The sequence below is a fragment of the Plecotus auritus genome, assembly GCF_963455305.1.
Source record: "Plecotus auritus genome assembly, chromosome: 7".
Classification (NCBI taxonomy): domain Eukaryota; kingdom Metazoa; phylum Chordata; class Mammalia; order Chiroptera; family Vespertilionidae; genus Plecotus; species Plecotus auritus.
The window spans coordinates 73,657,468-73,681,901 of NC_137774.1; the positions used below are offsets into that span (position 1 = coordinate 73,657,468).

The following is a 24,434-nucleotide window of genomic DNA, read 5'->3' on the forward strand; positions in this document are numbered from 1 at the left end:
CTGCCCATGGCAAGGCCCTAGCGGAAGATAAAAACGAGGAGGCGTGGAACCTACGTACCTCTTCACATATTTTCAACTTCTTTGTGATGGCCTGGTAACAGACAGCTGGCTAATAAAGAGGGAGGAAAAAACACCACTTATTAAACTGAACCCTTAACCATTCTTCATTATAATTTACCTAAAAAGTTAGGCCTCATGTGGGATGCTAACATCAAAATCTTATTTGGTGTTCAATTTTATTGAACGTTCCAGATGACACAGAAAGTTAACACACATTACTTCATTCAATTCTCCATGCAACTCTGCAAGATCCTTTTGTTAACAATGACATTAAGAATTAGAGGCATTTGGTCACGTGCCCAGAATTACAGTGTTGGTCAGTGTAACTGGGTTTAGAACCCCGCTCTGTCCAACTTCAAAGCTATATTCTATCAGCAGATCCTAACAAGGCTTGGCCTAACCCAGTGGTTGGCAAACTCATTAGTCAACAGAGCTGCAGTTTGCCGACCACTGGCCTAACCCCATACCTTGCAGTCAGAAAACTTTCCCTCCACACCTGGAGGCTATGGAGACTATCTACCCAGCAGCACATGCTACCTCACAGGTAGCTGACAGCTCACGGGTTTTGGTTTCTGCCCTATACTCTGAAGGCAATCACAAATGTCTCAATCACAGAGCTGACAAGTTTTTAAAGCCTTTTTTTTTTTGGGGGGGGGGGGGGGCGTTATCTATAATAATAAAAGCGTAATATACCAATTAGACCGGACGTCCTTCCGGACGAAGCCGGGGCTGTGAGGGAAGTCCGGGTCCTGGGTGCCTGCTGGCAGCTGGAGGGAAGCCCAGGTCCTGGGTGCTAGAGGGAAGCTGGCGCTGGCAGCAGGTGGAAGGAAGGCCTACCCTTGCATGGTTTTCATGCACCGGGCCTCTAGTTTTTAATATTAACAACACCCAAATCATGAGTGAGCCCCTATGTGACTTTTACTAGTAACTAGCTGCTTTGGGCAGTGGTACAGGCAGAGCCTAACTTTTCAGACTAGTAAGGTGAAGTTCCAATGGAGCAACGCTCTCCCTTAGGCCAGCTCCTGACCAAGGATCAAGAACTTCAAAGAACAACTCACCTTCTCGGTTTGGCTGAGCAGGAAGTGATGGAAATGAGGGTCTGCATCTTTAACCGGCTGAAACCAGAAAATTATTAAATAAAACAAATCATCTTCCACCAAAGACCCCTTCCTTCTGCCTGGTAACTGCTTTCCTCTGGCTAAACACCCCTGGGAGCTGGCCCTAATTTTATAACTGCTTGGAAACTCTTTTCCCATTGTTGATCTAAGCCAGTAGTCGGCAAACTGCGGCTCGCGAGCCACGTGCGGCTCATGAGCCGCTATTTGCCACTCTGTTGACTAATGAGTTTGCCGACCACTGGGATAGGGGCTTAATCACAAGGAACAACAACAGCCTATAGTTATTGGAATCAAGAGTCTAGGTCAGTGGTTGGCAAACTCATTAGTCAACAGAGCCGCATGTGGCTCGCGAGTCGCAGTTTGCCCACCACTGATCTAAGCCTTTTGTAAACGACGTCTGTTCCAGCTAAAGGAAAACTGGCCTCAAGTAGATATTTCTGCCAGGTTGGTACACAAATTATTCCAATAACATCATGGGAAAACATTTAAAAGGCATACTAATATTTTTAAAGTCCAGCATTCTCACTAGTCATGTTGCATAACACAGCTGACAAAGACAAATCAATTTTGAGGGTTCTTTTCCAGTTTTAGGGTTTTGGCCTACTTGTGTCTGGTACCAGACCTTTGAGTGTTTTCATCTCACTGAGGGTCGATATTAATAGAAATAAAGTGACAACAACTGCAGGACTTTCATAATTAGGCCCAATAACAGGGAAAGGGTGCCTCTATACCAAGGATAGAATAACGTATGGCTACTAACCATCAAAGTTTTATATACAGACAATGAAAGAGTATTTATAAAGCATCAAGTGAAAAAAATCTGTGGATGATCCCACTTTTGCGAAAAATAACCCTGGTCTCAACAACACAAACTATATATGGGTATGTAATTAATAAGTGATGGCTAATGCGTGTATCAAAGGGGCTGAAATAAATTAATCAAACTTAACAGTGAGCACCCCTGAGAGTGGAAACTTGCATTCTTTACCTCATACTCCTCTGTACTGATTAAAAAAAAAATATATAAAGGCAGCTTCACATACACAAAAAGGAGAAAAAGGGAAAAAAGTGTATCACAGGCTAGGAAATCAGCTCTGAGGCCAACCTTGAATTGGCCTGCAGGAGAGATCCTTACCTCATTCACAGTTGGCTGCCATTTAAATGCAGCCATGGGTCCGGCCATCATCCCCTTAATGGTACTAGACTCAGGAATGGTGAGATCCTACAGAGGGAAAGGCATATGGTCAAGATGCTGTGAGACCTTGATAGTAGATGTCTTCCTGCCCCAAATTGGGGAGCAACTCTTCATTGGTCTGCTTCCTTCAGTAACATTCCATCCACACTAAACCCCTAGCCTGTCCTGGCAGGTATTGCTCAGGGGTTAGAATGTTGGCCTGTGCACCGAAGGGTTGTGGGTTCGAATCTTGGTCAGGGATATGAACCTGGGTTGCAGGTTCGATCCCTGCCTTGGTTGGGGCATGTGTGGAGAGCAGCACACCTATGTGTTTCTCTCACATCGATGTTTCTTTCCTCTCTCTCTCTCCCCTTCCCTCCCTTCCACTCTCTAAAATCAATCAATCAATCAATCAATCAATCAATCAATGGAAGAGGTATCCTTGGGTGAGGATTAAAAAACAAACAAACCCAGCCCACCCGGCATGGCTCAGTGGTTGAGCGTTAACTTATGAATCAGGAGGTCATGGTTCCAATCCCGGCCAGGGCACATGCATAGGTTGCGGGCTTGATCTCTACTGTGGGGCATGCAGGAGGCAGCATCTCAATGATTCTCTCTCATCACTGATGTTTCTATCTCTCCTTCTCTCTTCCCCTCTGAAATCAATAAAAATATATTTAAAAACAAACAAATAAATAAAAAAACAACAAAAAACCCTTAGCCAGCTCCATGGTCTCAGTGTCAGTTCAAGCCCATGTCCCCGGCCAGGTTCTGATGACCGTCCATTGGGAGAACCAGGGAAAGTTCTCATCAACACAGAGTGAGCTTTTCTTCTCTGTTCTTGAAATAACAAAACATATTCTGGTGTGTGATGGAGAAAAGTCCAACTATGGTCTGCAGTGTTGTTAGCAGGTCACAGAGAAAATACCTTATGGCGAATAATAAACATTATTAAGAAAATAGTACAGGCTTCAGAAGGAATCCACTAATCTCAAAAACAAACACACACACAAAACAAACCACCAAAAAAGCCACATGGTGCTCATGAGGAAATCTGCCCAACATTTTTCAGGACTAAGTGACAGAACTGGAAGTCAGGGTGGTCTGGAGCCAAGATCCCCATTCTCTCCCCAGACTGATGCAAGGAAAGGACCCAGCGGAATGAGGCTGCTGCTCCTCTTTATTAAGGGCCTGACCCGTACCCATTCTAGCAAAGAGGCACTGTTCGTTCCAGCTTTACAACTGGCCTGTTCTCTTTCCCTCCACCACTGACTTTACCGCCTCCTCCCTTTCTCCATCTGCTATCTTCCAGCCACAGTGGTCCTTCCAACATTTCTACTTGGATATCAAATAGGTATCTTGACATGCCCAACTGAACTCTTGCTTTCCCTGCCCAAACGGCTTCTTCTACAGTCTTCTCAATCTCCGAAACAGCAACTCCATACTACCAGGCCACGATCCTTGGAGTCCTTGATTCTACCCTCCTCTCTCCTCTAATCCATCAACAATGATTATGGCTTTACAAATGGGAATCTGCAATCCCTTCTTCTGAGTACCCCTACTAACACCTAAGGATCAGGCTACCATTGCCTATCACTTGGACTGGAGCAAAAGGAATCTCTCTGCTTCTGCTCTGGACCCGTACAGTCTAGTCCAGGGGTGGGCAAACTTTTTGACTCGAGGGTCACAATGGGTTCTTAAACTGGACCGGAGGGCCGGAACAAAAGCATGGATGGAGTGTTTGTGTGAACTAATATAAATTCAAAGTAAACATCATTACATAAAAGGGTACGGTCTTTTTTTTTTAATTTCAATAGTTTTATTCATTTCAAACATTTTAACAAGAAGAATGTAAACACTAATTATTATAATTTGAAACTTCAAAAAATGGAGGAATCATAGCACAATAACATACCTTATATTGAAGATGGCAAAGGCAAAATAAAATTGCCTAACAAAGGAAAGGTACAAAAGCCTTTCAAATTAAACTTAAATATAATAAAATAATTTAAAACTAAAACAAATAGAAAAGAACAAAATGTGTAAACAGTAAATTAAACATTTTCTTTAGTGCAACTTCCAAATTATGCCCGGGACGTAGATGTAGATGGCAATGTAGACTGGGTTGAAAGGTTTTTGGTCTTTAAAACATCAACTTCAGTGGGAACAGTGTTGTTGGTCTCCTTTTTAGCTAATGCTCTGATACTGTGCTCTCCAGGGGCGTGTCTCCCTACATCACCACGATAACGTGTCTACGCATTCCCAGGGTGATGTCTGGGGACGCGTCCGCGATTACAAGGAGCATCTGGAAGATTGAGAGGTTGTTCCTTCTACTGAATGGGCGAATATAAATCCACCCACTCAGAAGAAGGAGCTGCGGCCGTGTTTCCCGACGTTGCCATGTTAACACTGATGCTGGTGAAGGAGCGGAGGGGAGAGCAAGAGAACCCTCTGCTCTTTCGGCTCCGCAGGCCAGATAGAACAGCCGAACGGGCCGGATCCGGCCCGCGGGCTGTAGTTTGCCCACGGCTGGTCTAGTCTATACACAGCAGCCAGAGTGAAGCATGACACTTCTCTGCCTAAAACTGGCATCCTGTCTCACATGGTCAAGCTAGAGGCTTTTATTGTGGACTCTAGGCCCTAGATGTGCTGCAACCCCACTCCATGCTAATCTCCAACCTAATGTCCTGTTACTTTCTCTCCCCTGACCTCTCTCCAGCCCACCAGCACCCCCTTGGCCCTCCACCTCCATTCCCTGAAAACACCACACATGCAAATACTCTAGTGCCTTTGCACGGCTGGGAATGCTCTTCAAACTTGGTTCATATGCTCACTTTAGGTCTCCATTGAAATGTCACCATATCAGAATGCTTTCCCTCATCTCTCTGTATTTTCCTCCATTGGAACGTGATGCTGATTACTATAAATGAAAGCAAATGCTTTTACAGGGCTTAACATATGCCAGACATTAGTGTGCTATTTATAGGTGTACTAGAGGCCCGGTGCACAAAATTTGTGCATGGGAGGTGGGGGGTATCCCTCAGCCCGGCCTGCACCCTCTCCAATCTGGGACCCTTCGGGGGATGTCCAACTGCCAGTTTAGGCCTGATCCCAGGTATCGGGCCTAAACCAGCAGTTGGACATCCATCTCACAATCTGGGACTGCTGGCTCCTAACCGCTCGCCCACCTGCCTGCCTGATTGCCCCTAACTGCTTCTGCCTGCCAGCCTGATTGACGCCTAACTGCTCCCCTGCCAGCCTGATTGCCCACAACTGCCCTCCCCTCCTGAGACCCGCCTCCTCCGCAAGGGCCGCGGAACCCCCCAGGGCTCACCGTGCGGAGCAGCCACCGGGCCCTGCCTCTGCTGTGCACTTGGCCATCTTGTGACAACGTGAGGGCATGATGCCACCTAGGCTATTATTAGTATATATTCTCACATAAATGTCACAACCTCATCTCCATTTTACAGAGGAGAAAACTGAGAGCTTAAGTAGCCTTGCCTACGGTCACAGAGCTAATAATGAATGTGTTATATGAAATTTAAACTCAGGGAATTTGGCTTCAGGATCTATCCTATATAATAAAGATGTAACATGCAAATGGTCATTACGCAATGAAGCGTAACAACCGACCGCGTTAACGACCAGATCACAGATCAGCAGGAGGGTGGGGCAGTGAGCTACAAGCGGGTGGCAGAGAGCTACAGGAGGGGGCAGGGCAGCAAGCTATGAGGGGGGGGGCCAGGGGGCACGGGGGGGGGGGGGGGAGCTACTGGAGGGCGGCAGTGAGCTACTGGCACACGGACTCGTGCGCAGGGCTACTAATGTTATTATAAGTTCTATGAAAGTAAGAACTTCACCAATTTTGTTTACTTTATATATCCCATGCTGGGAACCATTCCTGGTACATAGTTGCTGTTCAATATTTATTGGAGAAATGAACACGATAAGGGTCTTGTTTATCTTTCACGCTGCTTTATCTCTAGACACCTGTTGAATATAGGGGTTTGGGTAAAAGAGGTCTAGTGCAGTACTGCCAAAAACAATTTTCTGCCATGATGAACATGTCCTATACCTGTACTAATACTATAGCCAATAGTCACAATCTACCATGGAGCACCTTATATGTGGCTAGTGTGACTGAGAAACTGAATTTTAAATTGTATTTAATTTAAATGTAAACGGTCACCTGTGACTAGGGGCAGCACAGCTTTAATGACTTGCCTAAGACCAAAATGACAGATGAGAGTAAGGCAGAGAACACAGCTTTCCACCTAGCACTAACCAAAGGCCTTGACTCCTAAATCAGTACTCTCTGTACTAGTCTGGGATTTTAGGAGAGCCACAGGACTGACAGTTTTATTCTGTCAGGGTGCTTTGTGCCCAGAGTTGTAGTTCTCAGCTAGAGACTTGGACGGATGTCTAGACACAAACCCAGCCTCTGCTTGCCTGCATGTAATTGACACCTCGACTATCAAGATCAGCCTTTTCCGTTAATCGTTACAGGATAGGAGATTATGGCCCAGAATGGCAATCATCTGGGACTTTGCCCAGTTATCAGCCTACACTACTGCTCTCTGTTTCACAGAGGGGCTCGCCAGCCAAATGACAATTACTATAGCAACACAATACTCTTTTTAGACCACAGGATATATCAGATCATAAGATACACCAAAATTCCAAACCCAAGCAGATTTCCTATATCTCTGAAGATGCTTAATTAAGATCAATGGTGAGAACTGAAATCGCCATGTGTCCCCAGCACCACTAGCCATGCTCTTTCCTTTCCTGACAAATCCTTCATTAGAGTCCAGGCCTAGCATGGAAATCTGGTAGAAAAAAAATTCCTAAAGATCAATAGCAGGTAGAACTCCTGAATGGAGACCTGGCTCTGAGAACAGCGGTAAAAATGTTACTCTCCCCCACCCCCAATTAATAATTCAGACCAAGGGGTAAACTGCTTTTTACTGTGAGAAATTCCTCCCAGCAAGTCTGGCAGCAGTCTTGGGGTTGCACTAAACCAGTGCCCTCACTGCACAACAGGCTACTGCTGAAAAATATCAAAGTTATGACATTTACACCCAGCCAGCATGGCTAAGTGGTTGAGCGTTGACCTATGAACCATGAGGTCATGGTTCAATTCCTGGTCAGGTCACATGCTCTGGTTGTGGGCTTGATCCCCAGTGTGGGGTATACAGGAGGCAGCCAATCAATGATCCCCTCTCACCATTGATGCTTCTATCTTTCTCTCTCCCTCTTCCTTCCTCTCTGAAATCAATAGAAAAAAAATCCTATAAATAAAAGCATAATATGTAAATCGTCTAAATGGAGGAACAACTGGTCGCTATGTGCACTGACCACCAAGGGACAGACGCTCAACGCAGGAGCTACCCTCTGGTGGTCAGTGTGCTCCCACAGGGGGAGCGCTGCTCAGCCAGAAGCCCTGCTCATGGCTGGCGAGTGCAGCAGTGGTGGCGGGAGCCTCTCCCGCCTCTGCTGCAGGCGGGTGGTAAGGAGCAAGGGGTCCCAGACTGCGAGAGGGTGCAGGCCAGGCTGAGGGATCCCCTCCCCCGCAGTGCACTAATCTTGTGCACCGGGTCTTTAGTGTATATATAAGTGTATGACATTTATCACATGCATAATGTGTTGCAGGCACTATCTTAGGTGCTTTGCTTGTGTTACTCATTTAATTCTCACAACAAATGTAAGGGGCAGGTATCCTATATAATAAAGAGCTAATATGCAAATGGTCATCACGTCCTCACGCCGGGGCCAAGGGACCTGAGGCTGCACCCCCTGCCCTGCAGGGCTTGACAGGGGTGGGGCCAGCCAGGTCTGGGTCTCGCACGATTTCGAGGCGCACGTGGGTGGGCAGGGACTTAACTCTGGGTCCCTCAGTGCAGCGCGCCCCAGACTCTGACAGGAGGGAGATTTTCATATACATTTTATTAATGTTCTTTCATCTCTGACACTTCTATTATAGAGAAAGGGCAAACAGCAATATTAAAATATTTCCTCTAATTAATTCCCTTTTATTGTGCACAAATTTTGTGCACCGGGCCACTAGTCTTTAATAATCCCAATGATCAGACGGGGAAACCAAGGCAAAGGTAGCTGGTCAAGATCACACAGGTATAGCAAGTCATGGAGTCATGATTCAAACTCAAGGCCCTCCTCCTAACTTTTCCTTTATACTTCCCTTTTATCCAAAAAGAAATAATTTCTCTCCAGAGCCAGCAGAGGAGTTGGCGAGATCCACAGCTTAAAGACACGAGACAGTGTGAATTTGGAGAATAGTATAAAACCTGATGGCCCAGATTCCTCTGGGTCCCTGAAAATAAATTCAACTAGATCAAATTAGATCAAACCCCCTAAGAAGTTTTTCACACACTGCAGCCAGCATTTTTTGAAACCTTCTCTGCCTTTGGCTGGCATTTCCCTATGCTCATGATAACCTAGGGCTGTCCCCACCACTACAGTCACTCTCATCTACTCTCAGTCTTAGGTCATTTGACAGCATGACAGACCTTCTCTAAAACGGAGTTCACACTGACAGCCCACTGGCTGAATCTGGTGCAGAGATGTTCCTTTAGAATAAGTATTTTAAAATTATGAGTTAGCTACTAACAATTAAAATTGGAACATTTCACATAAAAACTTGTATTTCCAGCTTCTTTTGAGAAAAACCAGACGATCTGGCAAAAGTTGGCTGGAACTCAATAGGCAGAGCATAACCTCCCCAGATCACCAGCCACTGCCACCCCTAATGCTCTCAGCATGGAGGCAGGGCAGGGCCGTGGAACCTCCTGCTTGAGCCATTTCTTCTTGCATCAGTGGGCTCCACTCACTTCAATTACCTGTCTGGTCTTGCTGGTATCTGAATTTGCAAGTCTTGATCTGATATCTAGCATTTCATCACAGCCTCATCACCCAACTGTTTCTGCCAGCCATCTGGCTTCTACCTCCTTGATTCTGCTCTCACAATTACCTGTGTTAGACAAGACTACCTACTTCATCTTAACACATTGCGGACCAGTAGTTTTATTTCTAGCTTTACCCAGTGGCCAGATAAGTTTTTATTGAACGAGTACAAAAAACGTTTTACATAAATGTTAAAGGCACACTTTAAAATTAAATACCCATTGCATTTTGAAGTTACTTATTACATATTTTTACAAGCTAGTATCTTTTTAAAGTATGATACTTTGTAAAACACTGTATGCGTCACCTTTCGAACATTTTGGCAAGCCTCTATTTGTTCGAATTGTTCCGCAAACACTTGTTTTATGTAGTAATAAAGTTTCTGAGATTGAAATGCTATTGTAATAGTTATCTTGGTATATATGATGTCCCAATTCTAGATACGGCCGAAGTGGTGACAAAATAGTCACTCAATTTTTTTCCTTCACCTGTGTAAATTTCCATATTGCAAATATACTCAAGTCTTGCTCTCACATACCATTCTTACAAATAAACCACATTTAATAATTTTAGCTGGGTTGTAATTTGAAATAGAAGACATCCCCTCCAGGGAATGATGCCTTCATCGAATGATAATTCTCACATAGGTTTATATATTGTTTGAAATTTACTAATAAAGTGGTCAAGTACAGACTGAATTTTAAATAGTCTGGATGAAGATTTAGTCATGTTTGCATTGTCACTGAAATGCCAGTAAGTCCAGATTTGTTCAAAACAATTTCAACTCATTGTCTGAGGAAATATTGGAACAGCTAGAACTGAATTAGTAGACCAATATTCTTTCCAAGTATCCTTTCAAGTACACCCCATTTAGCAATATAAGTCCTAAAAAATTTTTCATATCTGTTGGAGTAACAGGAGACCACTTTATTGCTTTCAAAATTTTGTGCTTTCCCAAATTTTGGTTATAATTTATGTTCGACTGATGACAAAACAGTTAAACAGATTGTCGTCAAAAATCAAGTTGGTGACTTCAATGATGTTCCTAGAATCAGACGGTATAACTGTAACCCCAGAATTACCTTCAAATTTTTCCAAATTAGTTTGAAAGTCCTCTTTTGACCAATCATTATCTTGGCAACCAAGACGCAAATTACACTCAAAATCATGTGTGGAACTGTTCAAATTTTCAGGTTTGGAATCACTTGAAATGACTATTTTTCGCCTTTTTCAAGGAATAACTGTATCACTGCCACTTTCAAAGCTTTTATCACTTTCACTTGGAATACCTGATAAATTGTCAGCAAATATATCCAGAATTTTACCATGTTCTTCATCACTATCCATGGTTGCTGAGCACTTTAAAAATATCAAATTGATATAAAAAAGTTATTTTTATTACTAACGACAAGAGACTAATCACTTTTAATTCCTTTTGTAATTTTTAACTTCAGCGAATGTGTCTCTCTAAATGACAACAATGGCCCTAGCCGGTTTGGCTCAGTGGATAGAGCATCAGTCTGCGAACTGAAAGGTCCCAGGTTCGATTCCGGTCAAGGGCACATGCCCAGGTTGTGGGCTCGATCCCCAGTGGGGTAGTTGCAGGAGGCAGCTGATCAATGCTTCTCTCTCATCATGGATGTTTCTATCTCCCTCTCCCTCTTCCTTCCTCTCTGAAATCAATAAAAATATATTTTAAAAAATGATAATAATGAAAAGCCAAGAATTCTCGTGATTGGCCACAAGCCTTAGGACAGAAACCATGAGAATTCTCGTGATCCGTCCCCAATATGTTAAATTCTCCTCCCTTGGCATCCAAGACTTGACAAAAAATCATTACAAGAAGGAGAGAGGTATGTTATTTCTCCATTATTTCATTTTGCTAACTTCTTCCCACCCTGAACTACAGGCACTCTTACTGCAAAGCTAACTACTACCCTTGACTCTTCTCCCTCCTTTACTTTCCCAAACATAAACCCCATCTAGTCTCATGGATCCAACATTCTTCCTACACATGTGCTTCCCACATCTACATTTCTGTCCTGCAACTCCAAGCTGCTCTGGTGGTCTAGGCATCAGCTAGCTCCTCCTGATCCCTCTGCTCTTAAGAAAGGCATCACCATTTCCCCAGGCACAAACTTGAAATCATCTCTCTTTCCCTTTTCTCATTCATCCCCTTTATAACCAGTTGCCAATCTTACAAACTCTTTCTCTGAAGTGCCTCGCACAGTTACTTTCAATGTCTGCTATCACCCCCTTAGAATAGCTCCTTTTGTGAACAGACACCTGAATTAGCCTTCTAATAGGCTTTGAGCCTTTCTTCTCTGCCCTCCATGAGATTACTAATGCATAGTTTGGAGAACACCGCCACCTCCATACCCAGCTCAAACAACTTTATGGCCCTCTAACTAACTTCATGACAATACACCACCACTTAAGTAGACCATAATGCTCTCCACAATCCAGTGACAACCTACTTTTATCTTTCTGCTCTCCTTCCTGTCCTCTCCCTGTACTGAGAATATCCACACTGACATTAAGCCCCACGTGAACTATGCCCTCCACCTCTGGAATGCCTTCCCTTCTTTCTTGCTATGCCCTTTCCAGTGCCAGCCCTTGCACACTGCTCAGGTGGACCATTCTTCTGACTTGAGCATTTAGTTGAATGCATTCTTTGCTGCCTTGTGTTCCTATTTCACACCTGTGCATCCAGGCGGCAAATCTCCTCTGATCTGAAGGATTCTTTAGAACAACTCTTAGTACAGGACTCTGTTCACTCAATGAACTGAACCATATTGTAAAGCTCAACTCTGCTGCATACAAAAGAAAGTTACTAATCCCAGAAGCTGCAGAGATAAAACAAACCTTCTCATCCTTTGGGGGCCGACCCCGTTTCCGGGGACTCTGCTCTTGGGCTCTTTTCAGAGAGGACTTGGAGCCTCTCTCTGAAGAGCCTGATGACACCCTCTTCTTTCCTTCTCCCATGTTCTTCTTCACCTTCCCTTCAGACAGGCTAAGCTTGCGCTTCTCATCACCTGAGTTTGGCCTACTTCTCTCCTCACTGGAATTACGCCGATTCTTGTCATCAGCAGAATTGTGGGATGATGTCTGAAAGTTTAATAATAATAATGATAACCACCACAATTAGCCGCTGCCATCACCACCACCGTTTACACGAGCCATGCCCTATGATGAGCACTTTACATGCATTATCTGCACAACCCTATGAAACAGGTCTGCTGTCATCCCCACTTACACTTGAGTAGATTAAAAAAAAAAAAAAAAAAAAAAATCAAGTCACTTGCCCATAGTCCCAAAGCTAAGAAGTAGAATTTACACCCAGGCAGTGGATATATATCCCAGAAGCTGTGCTCCTAATCTCTGAGCTATGAAAGGAGAAAAGACTTGTGCTACACTGAGATACTTCTCCTGAGTCCAAGTGACTTTCCCAAGAGCAACAATCTATTCCAGAAAGGTCAGCTGCATGCATGGAGCTTCAAGCTGATTACCAAAATGCTGATACCTCAGAAATGAAGTAGCTCTTTCTACTGGCATTTCATAAGAATAGAGTTTTGAATTAGGGTGACATTTAATCTGTTAGTTAGTATGCAAAAATAACCAGTCTGGCATTGGCATAAATCAAGAATTATGGAGTTTCTCACCTGGTCTTTCCCTTTGGCTCTCCTGAGGAACTCTTCCACAGCATCCACAGCTTGCTGGAATCGTTTTCCCTTGTTAATCTTTATCATTTCCTCCTTATGTGCATGGTATGGCTTTAGCTGTTCCACTTTGATCCAGGCACTAGCAGAAAACACACATAGAAAGGGTATGATCCACACTACCTATGCCAGATATCAAAGACATCACCCTAGCAGAATGCAATGAAAATATCCATTTGCTTTCATTGGACTTTGAAACAGGCCTGCCATTTTTTCAAAACATATTATTGACCACTTCAAGCTCTTGAGCCGGAAAGCATGTTTTCTTGGAACAAGCCAAGCAGAAGAAAAATCAGAATATCCTTCAAATGAAATCACTGTGTCATATGTTATTTCCACCCCTATTCACCTTCCTTCTACACTCAACCACACACACCATGACACTTGCTCTCAGGACAGAGGAAACCTGGAGCTGCTCTCCCATTTTCACCACACAGTACAGATGGCCACATATGGATCCCAGGAAATCAGGGCACCTGGAAGCATCGCCACCAGCAACAACCTAAATCAGATTGATGACCTGTCAATCAACTCAGAAACAGGGATATGAGGACTAAAGAAATACAACATCTAAAATCTTCTGCTCTTACAGATATTTGTAGCTGTGGAGCCTATATTTATTCATAAATGATTGTATCCATGGCTACTAGACCACACAAAACATGTGACACATGGCTTGGAATGAGGGCAGCAGCACAAAGGGAGGCCTTTAAAAACAAGATTCTATTTGCGATTAAAGGTAGAAAAACATACTCTTCTAATATTTAATTTTTAATTACTACCATCCGTGCATAACATATGAAAGTGAAAAAAGCTCTCCATTGTCAATTCTGGAATATCTGACCAACCATACTTACCATCTAAACAATTCAGCATCAGCTGACTTTCTGTGGTTTCCCTAAATGATATTCAGTTTCACAGTATAAAGGAGAGAATTTTATAGGCTTGGCAAGGTAACAGTTAATTTATATGTTTTACCTTGCAACACTCAAAGGTTTCATAGTATACCCTTCAGAAAAAGTGGGTCAGGTTAAGGATTTAGAAACTGGGCTACTACACTAACTTAGGGTTCTTTCCATTAGAGAAAGCTAGAGAATTTTCATTAATAACTAGAGGCCCGATGCACGAAATTTGTGTAAGGGGCTCAGCTCTCACAGACCCAGCCGGCCCTTGCAGCCCCCGGCTGGCCCTCCCAGCCTCGGCTGGCCCTCCCAGCCCCGGCTTCGTCCAGAAGGTTGTCGTTCTGCTATTCGCTCTAATTAGCATATTAGCTCTTTATTATATAGGATAGTAAAAGTGCTAACTTGTGTACATAAAAATAGTGCTACCAACCAACCAACAGCTTTGGGTGTTGTGCTAATGATTTGTGACAGTGGGTCTGTACAAAGATAACAGCCCTGGGACCATCAACCTGCAAGTGGGACAGCAAACCAGGACTAGGCATGTTACCTATGGGTAAACAAAACTAGACATAATGATGAAAGGGGACTCAGCCCTAGCTGGTCTGGCTCAGCGGATAGAGCCTGGGTCTTCAGACTGAAGGGCCCTGGTTCGATTCTGGTCAAGGGTATATGCCCAGGTTGCGGGCTTGATCTCCAGTAGGGGCGTGCAGGAGGCAGCCAATCAATGACTCTGTCATCATGGATGTTTCTCTCTTTCTCTCTCCCTCCCTCTCTCCCTTCCTCCCTCCCTCCCTTCCACTCCTTTTCTGAAATCAATACAAGTATATTAAAGAAAAAAAAAAAGAAGAAAAAGAAAGGGGACTTAGACACTGGTCTTGCCGCAGAGAGCTTCCACTGGATGGGTAAGCAGGTACCTTTCTTGTGACCAATTCATTTTAAAGTTTGAAATCTGACACAATGGAGCTAAGTGGGTCCGATCTACAGGAAGACAAACTGGAATTAAATTTCAACCCCATATTGTCTGGCAAGTATACCACTGAACTGACCTTCTTGCCTCTCCTTGCATATACTGGTAGTGTTTCGAAGGCAGACCATCAGAGCAATCAGATACAAAGCCAGGCATGCCCTGAAAAGCCAGTTAAGTTGTCATACCAACTGGCGGCTCAAATATGACACAAGTATCAGTAATGAAGCTTAAAAGAGCCACAAACCTCATGACAGGCTTCTTCCTTTTCTGAGCTTCAGTCAGAAGCTGAGAACTGCACAAGTTCCAGAAAAAAACCAATGGGGTGGTTTTGATGGAGCCCTTGAGGTGGGACAACATACTCCTAGAATCCTAATTCCTAATCCCCCTCCCCACATTAACCTTTGATTCAGAGTAAGTGGAAGGGTAAGGCTATCTGTGGAGGAAGCACCAATAAATCCACACCTATGTTTTTACTGAAGCATTTTACTGATTTCTGCCAGGAGAACAATACAGTAAAAATTCCATTCAACCTAAAGACTGGCATTTGAAATAGTAAAGTGAAATTTTCCTCTATGATCATCTTTTTGAAAAGGGCTTGCTAAATGAACTGACAGCATAAATATGACTTTAAAAAGATAAATGCAAAAAGTTAATCTACTTAAGAATCAATCAGTTGTTGGAAAGCATCCTGCCACATTAGAAAAACAGTAAATAAAAAGCCAGCCCGCCAGAGCCCCAGGAAGATTACTTCATGAAAGCAAATCAAACTGAAATCCCTTTGGCTGTCTGAATAGAATTTTTTCTCTAAAGGCGGTGGTACTGCAAAACCCTCTGTTTCCGTAAAGAGGGTTTGCTTTTCAGCAGTAGCTTCAATAATGCACCATTCTCCTATCCACTGAGGCTCATCAAGAGGGCCTGGCATGCAACTGGTGCTCAATAAATAATCACAGGGTAAATGATGCCTTCCAGGCACATTCAGGGTGACTCTGGGTTAAATGTTGTAAAGCTTTAGTGGCCGTTTGTGGTTGTTGCTGTTGTATATTTTTTTAGTGACTGCTGTTTGTTTCCTTGATATAAGCTGTAACTTGTGATTTCCCTTATGTCATTCTCCCAATGCCTAGATGGAGCTGGACCTTTTCTGTCCAACTTGCTATAGGTTGGGAAGTCATAAAAATCAAGCTTAGTCAAGTTGCATCTAAAGCATGTGCCTTTTCTTTCATGTAAAAGAAAGTTAATTACATATTGTTTGTAGAAGTAAACACCTAAAAACAAAGTAGCTAGCGATCAGCAAGGTCATTAAAAGTACAAAATGGAAGGTCCCTTAAGATATTTGGCTAAGCGGAAAAAGTAAGATATAGAGCAGTATGTAGTATTCTAACACTTGTGCAAAAAAGAGGAAAAAGGCCCAAGCCAGTGTTGCAAAGTGGTCAGAGTGTCGGCCTGCACACTGAAGGGTCTCAGGTTCAATTCCGGGTCAAGGACATGTACCTGGGTTGCAGGTTCCCTCCCCACCCCTGGTCGGGGCGTGTGCAGGAGGCAACCAGTTGATGTGTCTCTCTTACATCTCTCTCTCTCCCCTTTCCTCTCTCCCTTTCTTTCTCTCTGTAAAGCAATGTGAGGATTAACCAAACAAGAACAAAAACAAAAATGATGAAAAAGGAACATGTAGCTTCTTGATTATACACACACTATCTCTAGAGGGCTATGCCATAAAAAACACTGATGACTATAGGCAGGGAACTGGGTGGCTGAGGGACAGAGATGAAGGAACCCTTTCACCGTTTATAGCTTGAGTTTTTTTGGTAACTATAAAAGCATACTATCTTTAAAAAACATCAAATCAATAAAGACCTCTGCTGTAGCACAAGGGCTATTCTGACTGCCCAGAGAGTTTTTCCCATTATTTCCTTGTTTATGGGGTTTCCTCAGATGGGTAGTAACTGCTTGGATGCCTGTTAGATGAACTGTAGTATGGTCAAGAGCAGCTAACTTACCCTGGTATTCTGACATACCTCCTACAAAGTCGTTTCATTTGTGAATATAAACCTTCCACTTAGCCACCTTCAGATTACACACTCCACTGAAAATGAATTTAAAAACATTACATTTTTGCCCTGCCTGGTGTGGGTTGCAGGTTCAATTTCTGGTCAGGGCACATGCCCAGGTTGTGGGTTCGATCTCAGGTCAGGGAGTGTATGGGAGGCATACGATAGATGTTTCTCTCTCTCAAATCAATAAAGAATATCCTTGGGTGAGGATTAAAAACAACAACAAATTACATTTTCAAAAACTTGCATAATTCTGACCTGCTCTCCTCTTAAATTAAAATCATACCATGCAGCTACCTTATTCAAGATACCAGGGTCCATGAACAATCTCAAACACCCTCACATATGTGTCTCAGACTTTGCACAAACACAATGACTTGGGTGGGGGTGAGGGAAGGAGAGAGAACACATGCAACCACAGTCCAAAGGTGAGGATAAGAAGAGGGTCAGAAGATGTGGGTTCACTTCTCCATCTGGAATTGGTGAGTAGCACATTTTAAATAATTTCTAAGCTCCCCACTCCATACCATTGAAAAAGGCTAAGTATTCTGAGGTATTAGAGCTTCAAATCCAAGCCATTCAGAAATCAAGATACCCCCCAAAACCACAAACAACTCAAAAAACAAAACAACCAAGAACCACACACACACAAAAAAAATAATAAAAAATTTCTCAGTTAATTTCAAGCAATGATTATCACAGAGACATGAACGAAGTCTTGCAGATAAGATAAAGATTTTGTTCCTAAAACTTGAAAACATTCCCAAAAGCTGGGTGAGATTTTCAAGCTGCCTGTCTATACCAATGCTGCCAGCTGCATTTTTTGGTGCCATTTTCTATAATTCCAGTGCATGACACATGCTCCTGCCTCAGCCACCAAAGGAGACACCTGTAGGATGGGAGCTGTGCTGGTGCTAGGTGAGAAGAATCTACTCAGTGCTCTATGTCTACCCTGGCAGGACGACACTGCTGGCTCAGTCCAAATATCCAGAGCAGTGGCCCTCACTCTCTACTTGGCTCAATTCTTCAACTATTACACGGCGTTATATGTAGTAAAAGTGGGTCAATCAGTTGCCAGGTGAAAGAAAAAGGGATGCTTAGATGGTTCCAATCTGTTATGCTCTGAGCCACAGATTTTTCTAGAAGAATTATTTGAGTACTCACTCAGACAGCTCACACCCAGCCTGTCCCACCTTCTATCTGGCTTGATGTAAAAGTACCTCAGGCTGACATGACTTAAAATCCACAAATCTCCTGCCTCTCAGTTTCCACAATCTACCACTATAGATGGAAGTTTCTGAAAACGTAATTTTTTTGTTTCTGTTGGTTTTGAGCACCTACAGACTAAATAAACTCCCTTCACTCTGTCATCCACAGTCACTGACCAAACGTGTAAACTCTGAGCTCAGTTTCTGCTCTGATGGGCAGCCACCTGTCCAAGGTGGGCCCTCATGTGCCTGAGATTTAATCTTTGGTTGTGGCCACCTGATAGAGTTGACAATTATATTAAAGTTATGTTTCCCTCTGTATTTCCATGAAACAGAAAACAACTATGGGCAATTCCATCCAGCCTTGGAGAGTTGAATCCAGCCATCTTACTAAGTCCTTCACTTCACAGGGGAGGCTGGTTAGGAAAATCTGGCCCTCTCTTCCTAACAGTGGGATGTCAACAAAATAGTTTAGATGTTTTGGCAGAGGAAGGGAGAATGAAAAATCAAGTTTCTAAAAGATTGAAATCGTTGTTTATCTTAAGGAGTTACTTTTAAAAAAAGTGTTTTTATTGACTTTAGAGAGAGAGGGAAAGGGACAGGGAGATAGAAACATTGACTGTTTGTCTCTTGCATACCCCCTACTAGGGATCTAACTTGAAAACTGGGCATCTGCCCTGACCAGGAATCAAATCGGTGACCTCTTAATTCATGGGTTGACACTCAAACACTGAGCCACCCCGGCTGGGCTATTTTTACTCTTTAATAAAGGTCCTTGCTAATATAAAAAACCCCATCTCTATATATTTTCTCCATAAGTAGTATAACAGTTTTGAAACTGAATACCTGTAACTGAATCCTATATTCCTCGGGAGTACAGGAATAGCCCCACTGGGTCAGGCCCTGTCCACCATGGTCAGTGCCCAATCACCAGAGGAGCCTCAAATCTAGAATGTGCCTGACATCAAGTATTGAAGGTGAAATAGAGACCAGCTTCTTCTGTAGCTCTTATGGCTTTGCCCTTCACAAAGTAGTCCTTATCCCTAAAAAGTTCACTTGCATTTCTTTCCTAAACCACCTCTTAAACGTTTGTTTCATATTGTACTCCTTATCCATGTCCTAAACAGTCATATGTTTATTATACTCATGGTGCCACTTGTTGAAACATTTGGGAGGTTTATGAACAAGTCAGTGCTTACCTCCTTACGGTCACTTATTATTTCATCCATTTGGATTGTGCTTTTTTCAGTCTTTGCCTTTTAAAGAGTCCTACTCTTTTGTCTGATTTGGTCCCCTTTCCCGATCTTGACAAGTTCCTCCTCCAGATCCCTTTGGGAGCATGGACTGGATTGTACAAGTACCCTTAGAGGTGCACAGTATAGTTTTTACATAAAGATGGGAGGATGTAAAAATAAGAAAAAGTAAAGAAAAAAGGTGGAACAATGTATTGTGTTCAAAGCCTTTTTGGTCAGAAGAGCAGACCTGCTGATGTCCTTAGGAATTTCCAACTTTCAGGTGACTTTCTTTTCAAACACTTTCTTTTCTCTCTATGGGCAGTCTGTGTCTATCTCTCTCACATTTTTCCTACTGAAAGCCACCTGCTTCTTACCAGCTTTTTCTCTTGTAATAAGAGATCTATACCCTAACCTGTCTGCTGAACACCTGCTGTATGTATCAAAACCACACTATGAATAAATGACACTACTTCTTTGTACAAGGTCAGGAGTATTATTCTTACATGTAGATAAGGACGCAGAGTCCTAGAAAGATGAACTTGCCCAAATCAGAGTAGGTGAAACTGGTATATGAATGCATGTTAGGCTGGTAACAAATCTAGAGCTCTTTCCCCAAAGTAATTCACTGCTACCCAACAATCTGGAGAGTTCACCCTCAGATAATATAAAGATACTAAATAAAATATGCCTTAACACTGATCACTAAGAACCCTCCTCCCTTCAGAGAAGTGCTGTCGATCCTTACCCTTGTTTCCTTTCACGGAGTCAACTGCCTAGCCACAAAAAGATAACATGTTAGTCCTACAGTAACTTAATTTTTAAATAGCTTTTTATATGGAACTCTATTAAGGAAGTTTAAAAAGCTTAATGATATTAAATCAAGCAGTTTCCCTGTATCTACTTGCTTATGAATCACCTCAAAAAACTTTAGCCCATTAGAAATCACATCATCAACACTACTGACACCATTAGGTTATCTTTGCGTTCAGTAAGTGCATCCTTTTCATTGGCTTTACTTGTTTGCCTGTTGAGTACGGCAATTCACTCAACTCCAATTTTCTGTGTTTTATCTGTAGTATTTCTTACACATAAGGACTAGTTTATTTCTCTAAACTTCCAGAACTTTAAAAAACATTATCATAAAAACACAATGACTTTCAGGCTTGCCATAATCTGATTAGGTCCCCACTTTCTATAGTTTTCATTTTTCTTTCATACTTGGTTAGCTAAATCAAGAAGTACACAAATTAGGCCAACCTAATATTGCCTCTGTCATTCACAAGCACAAGTTCTTTTCTTTGTTAAGAATATTTTTTTCCATTGATTTTTAGAGAGAGTGGAAGGGAGGAGATATAGAGACACATCAATTGGTTGCCTTCTACATGCACCCCAACTATGGCCGGGGATTGAGCCTGCAATGAGGCACATGCTCTTGACTGGAATTGAACCTGAGACCCTTCAGTCCACGGGCCAACCCTCCAACCACTGAAGCAAACCAGCTAGGTCCCAAGCACAAGTTCTTTACCTTAGATGGGGAGCCCTCTCTCTGCCCACATATCCAACTAAAAGTCCAGTTATTTATAGAATCCACTGCCTAGAATACCCTTACTGTTCCTGCCTACACCAATTCTATCCATCCCGAGTTTGATTCAAATTCCATCTCTTACATCAGCCTTTGACCTGGCCGTTCTCCACTGATCTCTATATATATTCTAGAGCCCTTTAATAATTATCTGAATCAGTCATTCTGCACTTAACCCCATCTTAAATGTTTATGTCTTTGTCACCTGAGTTCCTGGAAGACGGGCACCACAACATTCGCTTTCCAAGTTCCCTTCGGTGTCAAGCAATTCGGAGTGTGGTTGTACAATCAGCACTTGTTTTATGCATCAGGACAATCTTTCTTGTGAAATCCATGGCATACAAGAACATTCTCTCTTCCAGAGTGTCTCTGGCTCTCACAGCTCCAGGATAGTGACCCCTTTGAAATATTGCCATCAAAAGGCTGCTAAGTTGGTTTGTAAGAGAGAACTGGGGCTGGGTATATCAGTATATCTGTATGATGCCAGGCAAACGCTAAATCAAAATGAGTAAGCACTCTGACACATAAACTCCTGAGCAAATGAAGAGCACTGTTCAGAAGAGATTTTCCTATGGAATATTATATCTTGCTTTCTAGGAATGTGTATTTTAATCACTGGTATTAAATTATCAGAAAAGTCACATTTTCCTAACCCCAAATTATATTTTCCTGTAAGAATCACAGACAGAAATATAACTAAAGAAATCAAACCATCTAGCTAGACCTAGGTAATCAACTTGATGTAGTGATAAGAAAGTTAAACAAATCACTCAAGCAAATACATCTTCTTCCCCTCATTGTGCTTTCCTATCAAAGAATCTCAAATTAATGGTTCTGATTTCAACTTAGGTCTCGTTAAAAAGCATTACTTTTACAATGTTAGAGTAAGCTATTTAGTCTTACAAAAGAAAGCAGATTAAACAATTACTTTAGATAAATACTTTAATATTCACTGTATATCTCATGCATGAGCCAAATGATAAACAGCCATTTACAGAGAACCAAATGTGGGCTTTATAAAAGGAACTGCCTATGGGATGGGTAAAGAGATGTGAGAAACTATCTCAATGTGATTATTATATTTAAAAGGTGGTGAGCCCTAGTTCTCACCTGACTGACATTGTTATTAGCCAGGACAGTTTCCGCAGGATAGAATACCATCTTTTATTTAGGTATGAAGCCAGAATGATACACATCCTTACAGACTATAGTAAGGCTGAACTAGGGTTCCTAGAATATTCTCAAAGCAGCTCAGACCCAGGGCAAAAGCTAAAAAAAGGGAAAGGGAAACTCTTGGTGAGTACTACTCACTGATCCTCTGTTCCAAAAAACTTTACAAAGAAGCATTTCTTCCCACGAGGTTTCTTCAAATCCTTGGGTGGATTAACAATCTGGGGGATAAAAGGGGAAAAAAAGGTTTTTTTTCCACAGCTCAAAGCTGGTAAGAAAAAAAAAAAAAAAAAAGGAATGTCTTAAAATAAAAACCCAGGGCCTAGAATATGTTTAGACTTGGCACTTTTCTACAGAAGTTCCCTGTATCAAACATGTAACAAGCACAGTGTTCAGTAGATAAAATTTCTTTTGAAATGGTCCTGTTTTAAAAGCAATTAAAATGAAGACCAACAGCCCCCACCCTCACCCCCCAAATTGACCCTGTAATCACTGAAGAAATGTAAAGGACACTTTTGAAAATATTTCAAGGCAGGAAGAGTTGAGACAGGTAATAGTGACAATGAAAGTCTAATGAGGCACTGAAAATGCCATGCTGCAAAGAGACAGTCTAAAGACATTTCTTGGGCTCCTAGCAAGAATATAAAAACAGAACATTTGGAAAGCTATGATGGATCGCCTCTTGCAAAATTTGAAATGCCAACTTCTGCAAAGATGCACTGGGGCAGCACATATGGTAACATGGAAAGAAGATTTAAACTGAGTTGGGACAAAAATACTTTGACTTTTCACTAACCTACATTTAGATTTCTCTCTTCCTGGAGAATTTACTTCCTTCTCCTTTTGTTAGATTTAAGTATAAAGCTAAATTCAAACTAGACTTGATTTCCAGAGTTAAAAGACTCCATCAAAACCATCTCTGATTCAAGAAATAAGCAATTACTGCAGATTAAATGACCTGGTTTATACAATGACTGTTCTAAACGAACTGATATTAGAGGAAAAAAATTCTGATTGTTATTTAAATAGGCACAGTTTAATTCAATGTTAGAAATTGAGGGGAATGCATCTTACATTCTTCACCTCTTCAAACCCAACTTCAGATGTCTTCCTTTAGTTTAGTGGCAAGACACTCACCTTTCCCGGCCATGGAGGATACCGGCCGAGTTTCCCCCTAGAGAAAACACAGAGAGTCAGCATCTGCCTTGGAAAAGCTTGTCCATTTCCTTCAACCCACTTAATATGCAATTTATTTTCCTAAATCTCCACTTGCATCCTCAAGCGCCAGAACAAAAGCTGGCAAACAGGAGTTCTTAATCTGGCTTCCATGGATGGCCCAACAAGTCTAAACCCCTCAGAACTGGAATGCAAAACTGTACACATATGCGCATAAGGTGTGTGCATTCATCTGGCAACAAGGGATACAACAAAACCACCAAGAGTCACTTGTCTAGAGCCTCCCCTTGATGGGGGTGGGGGACAGTTTGCTCTGTAAACACAGACTTCCCCTCACAGTCTGGTTTAGTTCACCGCGAGACCAGTTTTGCCAAATGCTAATGGAAGCCTTCCTCTGGGTCAAGAAACAAGCTACGCAGCTAGAGAAGCGGCGACAGTCAGTCTTGGTTCGGGCGGTTGTCTGGGACACAGAAGCAGACTAGGAGAGGCACACAAGAAGGTACTGGTCACTGCCAAGCCTAAAGGAGAAGTGTCCCCTCCATTTCTTCACGGGGCAGCGCCATTAGTCCGGTTTCGACACCCCCGGATGAGCCGCCCGCACAGGTCGGTTCCATCGCATCACGGGTTTTAACGGGCTTGCCCGGACGATATGGCCTCGCGGGCTCCCCACGAACCCCAGCAAGACCCAGAGGGAACCAGCGTCTGCGGCCGACGCCCTTCATAGTAACCGCCGGCGTCCGGTCTGGAGCGTAGCTCTCTCCCGGGCGCCCTCACGGCCCACCACGGCCACCCTCAGACTCAGTCCCCGGGGGCCAGGCTGCCCCTTCCGCCCGGCGTCATTCGCAGTGCCGGCACCTCATCTCGTCCTCTCCGTGGCCTGGAGCGCACAGAAAAGCAGCTCCTGGGCTGGCCGCCAACTCCGCGCCCAGGGGAGCAGCGCCCGGCGCACCTCGCTTGGACCCGGCTGCCCGGACTCACCATACCAAGTCGCCGAGCCGCAGACTCACAGCCGCCATCTTACCACCCAACCACCACCGACGCACGGGTCGCCGGGAACCTTAGGTAGCCCTGGCACCGCCCATTGGAGTGCGCCCTGCCACGTGACTGGGAACGGCTGTCATCGGCCTAGCCGCTTCTCTGACGTCACCGCGCCC

At 43.2% G+C, this 24,434-nt stretch overlaps 1 protein-coding gene across 8 annotated transcripts in view; it reads right to left on the reverse strand.

Moving 5' to 3' along the window:
- The window catches only part of GLYR1 (glyoxylate reductase 1 homolog), a 47,315-nt gene extending 22,934 nt beyond the window's left edge, over positions 1 to 24,381 (reverse strand). For 4 of the 8 annotated variants that reach the window (XM_080678191.1, XM_080678192.1, XM_080678189.1 and 1 more), the window contains exons 1-8: positions 24,259 to 24,381; positions 23,242 to 23,278; positions 22,246 to 22,325; positions 12,936 to 13,074; positions 12,139 to 12,381; positions 2,314 to 2,400; positions 1,119 to 1,175; positions 59 to 109 (exon numbers count right to left, since the gene is read on the reverse strand). In XM_080678191.1, the coding sequence (XP_080534317.1) occupies positions 59 to 109; positions 1,119 to 1,175; positions 2,314 to 2,400; positions 12,139 to 12,381; positions 12,936 to 13,074; positions 22,246 to 22,325; positions 23,242 to 23,278; positions 24,259 to 24,296 (732 nt within the window). In that variant the 5' untranslated portion in view covers positions 24,297 to 24,381. Of the gene's footprint in view, positions 1 to 58; positions 110 to 1,118; positions 1,176 to 2,313; positions 2,401 to 12,138; positions 12,382 to 12,935; positions 13,075 to 22,245; positions 22,326 to 23,178; positions 23,279 to 24,258 lie in introns of those variants that run through there. The other 4 variants (XM_080678196.1, XM_080678195.1, XM_080678194.1 and 1 more) reach the window with 3 other exon arrangements.
- Positions 24,382 to 24,434: the final 53 nt, after the last annotated feature.